General features: G+C 35.8%; 1 protein-coding gene across 1 annotated transcript; it reads left to right on the forward strand.

Moving 5' to 3' along the window:
• The first annotated feature begins 498 nt into the window (after positions 1-498).
• Positions 499-7,031, forward strand: LOC110783867 (uncharacterized). Its single transcript, XM_021988250.2, has 7 exons — positions 499-998; positions 2,795-3,022; positions 3,324-3,397; positions 3,670-3,829; positions 3,945-4,064; positions 4,167-4,275; positions 6,358-7,031. The coding sequence occupies exons 1-7, from the start codon at positions 702-704 to the stop codon at positions 6,537-6,539; spliced, it is 1,170 nt and encodes a 389-aa protein (XP_021843942.1). The 5' UTR covers positions 499-701; the 3' UTR covers positions 6,540-7,031.
• The last annotated feature ends 615 nt before the right edge of the window (positions 7,032-7,646 follow it).

Raw genomic sequence — 7,646 nt, forward strand, 5'->3', positions numbered from 1 at the left:
TTTACTAAAATGAAAAAATTTATCACTTAAAAATAGATAACTTTTACATATATAAGCTTAACTTTTAAGCATTTTGGGTTAACTTTTACTTTGGTGTACAATATTTATTGTACACCCATTATAAATAAGAATTTGTGTTGTCATTTTCACTAATAAAATACTATGGAGCATTATTCTTGTTTAATTGTTACTTCATATATATTTAGAAATATACGAAGTATTTCTTAAGGTAGTTATTAGTTTAGGAATTTATGATAAAATAACGCACCAATCAGTGTTATTAATGATTAATATTTTCACATTTATGTTTCTGTAAATTAGTTAGGGATTTATGTCATCTTTCTATCTTTTATAATGATTGATGGTTATTAACGAGAGTCTATATATATTATACTTCGTATCACTTGCTAAAATTAAAAAGCAACAATTATTTTAGGACAAATAAAATTGAGAGGTGACGTATTAAAACCACACATATAAAACAGTAAACACGACGACGCTAAACCAGTTTCCACAATTAGCTGACTGCACTCTGCGGACAATTCTCCCTACACGTCTCCCCTCCTACCACCAAAACCCCACCATTTTCTCCCTCTCCTTAAACCCAAAACTTCCTCCGCTTTCTCTCTCCTCTATTTTTTAATGTTTGTAGAAAAACATCGGAGCTCAATCATTGATCATTCTTCAAATTCGTTCCCAAAATGCGGTTCGTTAAATCGTTGCATGGATTCAAATCAAATGAATCCAACTTGAGGAATTTCATAATTTCATCATCTTATTTGAAGAATAATTTCGATTTAGGGTTAGGGTTTAGTAGTAATAATTGCAGTAGTACTAGTATTAGGAGTATTGTGACTAGCTGCAGAGCGGTGATTTTGCCTCGTTTTGGCGGTCCTGAAGTTCTTCAGCTTCGTGACGGTGTCGGTGTTCCTGATCTCAAGCCTAATGAGGTCCTTGTTCGTGCTCATGCCGTATCAATTAATCCTCTTGATCTTCGGGTTCGTCTCTCGCTCTTTTTCCTTAATTGTAATAGAATCAAATGAATTGGGTTTTCTTTGTAAGAATTATTTGTATTATGAGTTAACTTGTGGGGGTTGGATGTTGCATTTCTTGAATACTTCTTGATGAATGGATGTAGCAATGTTGCATTTCTTGAATGTTCTCCTTTAATATTTTACATGACCGATTACAAGAAATTGGAAACTTAAGTGAGTATGTTTTGCTGCTACCTAGTACCTAGCGTTCTCGTTCTCTGAACAAGCAATGATGTTTGGGGAATAAACCTCATTAGGCATAGAAGAGGAGAGGAAGAAAGAGGTGAAAATTTCAAAGGTTGAGGTAACTAAATAGAGCAAATAAGCAACCTATGAAATAAATACGTGGATATTTTGAACTCCTAGGCTCCTAGCATCAAATCAGTATATGAAGACTTGGGGAGGAACAAATAAGAAGTAAAGGATAATCCGCCATTTTCATTATGGGAAAATAGGAAATACAGAGTCATTGCCCCTCCCCCTAAAATAGGGTTAAACCTGCCCTAGCAGATGGCAAATTGAAAATTCTACCTCAACCTTTAATGTTGGGCTGTAGAATTTTTTATTCTACCTCAACCTCATACATATTAAACTTCAGACCTATTGAGGTAGAAAGTTTTTGTATACAATTTCTTTTCTGAAGCTTTTTTAATTCTAATACTACTCAAAATGCTGATTTCTTAGTGGCTTTCTAAATCTAGCACCAATGAATCAGATCAATGTGATAGTTGATTGATTCTTGAAAGTTTAGATAAGGGGATTTTGAGGAATCTCTGGCTCTGTGCACTGGGTTCTTTTGGCAGTCACTAACCATAAGTGCGCTGGTGTTAATTATTTAATATTTAACAGTTTGATTTGTACTGTGCCTAGAATCTTTAATGAAAATGATTCAAATATCCTGGCTGTGTGTTGATCATTAAAAAAATCATTAGTTTATAAAGGAAAGTTGATTATTGCATAGCTGGACTATTTTGTCTTGTCAAGTATCTATGTCCGGTTTTCCATCCAAAAATAGGTATCTATGTTTGGTTTGCTATGAAATTAGACTGAGTAGTTATACTTGAACTATATTTTGTTTGTGTTGTTGAAAGAAAATTAAATGTCCAGCCCATAGAAAAAAAAGGCGGATGCGGTCGCGTTCGCGGTAAAGGTCGCGTTGTCGCGGAAACCGCTTGTAACGGAAGAATAGAACGGATCGCGGCTGACGCGGTGTGAATTTTTTGAAAAAAACCACATTAACATATCTAAGCCTTATTATTACATTTTTAGTCTAAAAAGTATTATATCAACACAATATAACCAAATCTATCCTAATATTAGTGAGTATTATATTTTGTGAACAAATAAACACACGAAATATCATGTTTCATAAACTACATAACTAATTACAAAAATATTTTTGGTCAATTTATGTAAAGAAACGGTGTAACGGAGAAAAAAACGTCTAATGCGGCGAGTCACCGTTACGTAACGGACGACGCGGGGAGAAAGACGTGAATTTTTTCAAACCGTAACGTAACGGGTTTTCGCGCAACGGCAAATCCAAAATAGGTTACAGAACGGCCGTTACGTAACGGAACGGCCGAGTTTTAATTCCATGGTCCAGCCCCATGCGCATTAGTCCTTGCATCTGAAGAACCTTATGGTTCATTATTATTTTTTATCCCTATTTTTCCCGTTATTAGTTTAATGCTCCATTTTATACCTAGTTCATTTGATAAGATCCTAATTTAGAGATTTTCTGCTGTCTATATTTCCAGATGCGAGAAGGTTATGGACGATCTGTGTTTGAGCCTCTACTTCCCCTCATTCTGGGCCGTGATGTTAGTGGAGAAGTTGCAGCAGTTGGAAGTTCAGTTCGATCATTTAGTGTAGGTGAAGAGGTTTTTGGGGCACTGCATCCAACTGCGCTCAGGGGTACATATGCTGACTATTCCATCCTTCCAGCCGAAGAAGTTGCAAAAAAACCAGCTGCCATGAGCCATGTGGTAAGTCATAAGGAGTTGAGAAGCTTTTTACTCTTAATTGATAAAAACTTGGGTCTTTATTTGTACTTATTTTTTAATCCGATTATTTATCTCATTCTTGATAAAGAAGGATTTGACATGATTGATATCTCACCAATACCCCTGCTTCTGATATTCCGTATAATATCATGGATCTGATAACTTGATTCAAGCATCTAATTAAAAATTATTTTCCAGATGACATGGTTTTTTTTTTATCATGTTTCCTTATTGACTTATTCATTACACTGGATAAAGTTGTGAAAGTTATTAAATTATACAGGACGCTTGTGCGATCCCTTTTGCTGCACTTACTGCTTGGCGTGCTCTCAAAAGTACTGCGCGAATTACTTCAGGGTAAGTACTCTTTGCTGTGAATTTTTTTTTTTTTTTACTTGTCTCTTTGATCTTATGCATATGGCATGTGATGTATCTGTTGCAACACAGTGTAAAAGAATTCAAAATACTGTTGCATTTTTTTTTTCTCCTTGGTGCAACTCATGTATTTTCCTCTGGCTGTTCTGCTAATCTACTGGTTCGTTTTGGTGTTTTAATTGTGATGCTTTCCTTAAAATCTATTCAGGCTTCTACTTCCTGTACTATAGTTTTATTATGTGTTGTTTCCGTAGGCAAAGAGTGTTAATTATTGGAGGTGGAGGGGCTGTTGGTTTTTCTGCAATTCAGCTATCAGTGGCAGCTGGTTGCCATGTGACGACCACTGTTGGCGGGGAGAGTATAGAACGTGTTTTAGAAGCTGGTGCTGAGAAGGCTGTTGACTGTACCAGTGAGGTAATACTCCGTTGATCTGTAGTCAAGTTTATAATCTGGTACATGCTAAACTTCCGTTCGTTTATCAATTATCATTGAAAAGCTTTTATCAATTGTGTGATGTCTTCACTTACAGGATTGTGAAGCAGCAATTAAGGGGCATTTTGATGCTGTTTTGGATACCATTGGTATACCAGAGACTGAAAGACTAGGTGTAAATATTTTGAGGAAAGGTGGACATTACATGACTTTGCAGGTGAAATTTCAGCACTTGTTAGCACAATTTCTCTGGAAAGTTGCATTTCTTCAATTCCTTCAAACTTTATTGAACTGAAAGTCTTGCTTCCTTGTGATGTAGGGAGAGGCAGCATCTTTATCTGATCACTATGGTTTGGCTATCGGTCTTCCTATGGCTTCAGCCCTTTTGCTGAAGAAACAAATTCAATATCGGTATTCGCATGGAATAGGTATAGTATCAAACAAATTTAGGTGTACATGTACTAGTTTACTTTTTGTTAATTATTTTAACCAGAAAATGTTTCTTAATAATAATCTATTAATTTTTTTGCTATCCTTGATTCGGCACCCAAAATATCTAATACAACCGTTTGTAGAGCTGATGGGATACGACCAAACCCATCCAAAACGTCAAAACTAATTTTACCTCCCCTCAACCCCCCAGCCCCCTTTTAGGGATAGTGAGGGATTTTACCAATGTGGTGCTGCTGTTTACTAATTGTATAAATCATCTGGTGTTCTTGTGTATAAATGGTATCATTATAATAGTCAGTTTCCTGTATACCAAGCAAGTACCCATATTTTGAGGTATATTACACTGGTGGCCGGGGTGGGAACAAAATGGTCCATGGTTGTGGACACACTGTAGCTCCATAAATTATTTCCACTCTGATATTACTGTTGGGTCAGAGTGACTATACCGAATAGTCAATATGCAAAGTGGACTAACATATGGGCTGTTGTGCTTGATCTAAACCAGATGCTTTTGGATATGTATATGTTGTTGAGATACTTGATCATGTAAACTCTATTGGATCCATAAATTCCAAGGAAATAGTGAGATGTTGCATAATTTGATGTTGTTTGTGATAAATTTCTCAACCATTCTTTCTCTTTTCCACATGATCTAAGTTCAAATTTTACTTGGGATTTGAGTCCGAAGTTGTAGGTCTCTAATGTCACTGGTAGGCTTGGTAGCTGTGTGTGGAGCTCTCCGGATATTGTAAGGTTTTGGATCAACTGTAGCTAGCTGACTGGAGGTTATTATGATATGTGGAACTCTGAACTGCCGTCATGAACAAACCCGATTTCTTTTCTATAACAGCTATAGTTTATGATTAATTTTTTCTGGAGAACCCTGCTTAGAATGAGTTATGAAGTATTATAAAACCATGTGATGTCATTGAATCCAGGGGGTTGGATGAACGGAGGGAAACTGGTATAGAAATGCTCAATATGGTTTCCACTTTCCAGTAGACCAATTCCGAAGCACCATCATCATTAACAGAGCTATACAAGCAAACTTCTTCCAAAGAGGCATTCGCTATTATTGTCTATAATAGTATAATGTCCATGTATCTTCTTGTTATCATGAAAAATGTGAGCGTCTTTTATTGATTGCTTTTAGTGTTGGGCTTTTTTGTTCATGCTTGGGATTTTTGGTGAATATCGGATTTGATCTGTGAATCTGGAGGGTTTATGCCGACGGATCTTTGAAGCTTTCTGGAGTATTCAGAACAATATCTGAACTTCATTTGAGACTTACGTTTATTTGTCCCTGTCGGTCAAGCTAAGGGTTTGTTTGATTGAAATACTGCTGCTGTTGTTTTTTAATTGATTTACCCACTTTCCATTTTGAGTTGTTTTATTTGATGTATCCACTTGTACTTTATTCTAATTATGGCGAACACATTTTTCCATCTTATCTGCTTAGGCCCTTACCTCATTCTCTCTTACTTTATGTACCTTTACACCTTTTTAATACAATTCTCATACTTTAGTCACCTTTATCTTACACCAACTCACCTCTCCTAGAAACAAGAGTATACAGTAAATGGTATGGCAACAGAAAACGGAGGGAGTATGGTCTTATGTAACATGGATGGGGAATTGTTTGATCTGGGTTCTAGATTTGTTTCCTAAAATTGCAGGCAATGGCATAATGTCTATCTTTGATTTTATGTTACATGAGTGAAAAGAAAATAACAACAGCACCTATCAGGGTTCAATGCTTTGGGGCTTCCCTAGAGTTAAGGATTTTTTTGATTTGAACTATGGTCCTATTTAACATGTATGACGAATTGTTTGATCTGGATGGACTTCCCAAAAAAGCAGGGAATGTCTGTCATTGATTTTCATCTTCTTCATTGAAAGATTCACTATGTAGAGAGTTGTGGGTTGCGTTCGTCATTGAAAAAATGAAGGGTTTTTGTAAATCTGAAAATCATGGGTCTTGTCACTCAGGACTCAGGTATAATTACAAGCTATTGAATGAGTAGATAGTTTCTGATCATCTGTTATATTTATTTCAGAGTATTGGTGGACATTCATGAGAGCTGATTCTGAAGGTTTACAAGAGATCCGCAGGTTGGCCGAAGATGGAAAGCTTAGAGTACCAGTTGAAAAGACATTCCCAATAGTACAAGTGAGGGAAGCCCATGAGGCAAAAGAAAAAAGGATTGTTCCTGGAAAAGTAGTGCTTGAATTTGAGTGATTCCTTGTGATGGGTTTTAACTTTGTCCAACCTGAGTATTATGCGAAGAACCTAAAGATAATGTGCAGTGCATGCCGATCTTGCTTTCTATAGTATTATATGTTTTTTGGCAAAGTCTCATCCAAGGTCGAATAAAGGCATTTCTCTCTGAACTTGAAGACTGTGATCTGTGGGGACTTTGAGACTAGTGTCAGGACTCTGAAACTCAGAATTACCGCCTACTCAACCATCGACATTCTGAACCAAATGTAAATAATACTTTTATTGGTGTGAGAGAAGAAGACTTCTGTTACAAGTTAGAACACGAAAGGTTGGATTTTAATACAAAATAGAAAATAAAGCAGCTATAGTTTGACAAGGGATCAATCATCATTCATCAATGTAACAAGTTTTCAACACTGTTCAGTGTGCAAATTTTGTACAGTACCTGTTTAAGCTGTTGCATTTTGCAGCTGTTGGGTTATGTCATTTTGATATTAGTATTTTGTGTTATGTCATTTTCATACTCAAAGTTTAATGGGTCGCTTACCTTTTCATTTCTTCGATTTTTGGAGTCAAAATGTGTGCAAGTACAAGTGTCAAGTGTATCTTTTTTACAAGTTTTGCTAATAGGATTCAAGAGATGTGCGATCAAGAAGTTGGGGGGATTGATGTAAATTGCATGGTAGATTCTTTAAATAGATTGATTAAGGCCAGGCAAGTTTCTCAATCCATAAAGTGTAGGTAGTAGGGTTACTATTTAAAAATTAATTAAAATTAGGTTTAGTTTTTTTTTTTTGGCAAATGTGGTCACATGATCTCACTTAACTAGGCGTAGCACCATATGATGAGGCAGGATAGATAGTTGGTGGATAACGGGTCTATCCTTCATACCTAATTATTAATATATAGATAGATATCCACCTATCTACTTCCTCTGTCACTTAATACTCGAACCGTTTTGACTGTACACGCTTGCCAATGTACAATTTTGACCCCCAATATCTTTAACTACATATTATAAAAACTTATATAAATATTAATATTTTGAAAATATATATTAAGATGAATCCAACAATATATTATATACTAACATTCGTTTTCGTATACTATAAATAGAATAGGGTC

Source organism: Spinacia oleracea, chromosome 4 (assembly GCF_020520425.1).
Source record: "Spinacia oleracea cultivar Varoflay chromosome 4, BTI_SOV_V1, whole genome shotgun sequence".
NCBI lineage: Eukaryota > Viridiplantae > Streptophyta > Magnoliopsida > Caryophyllales > Amaranthaceae > Spinacia > Spinacia oleracea.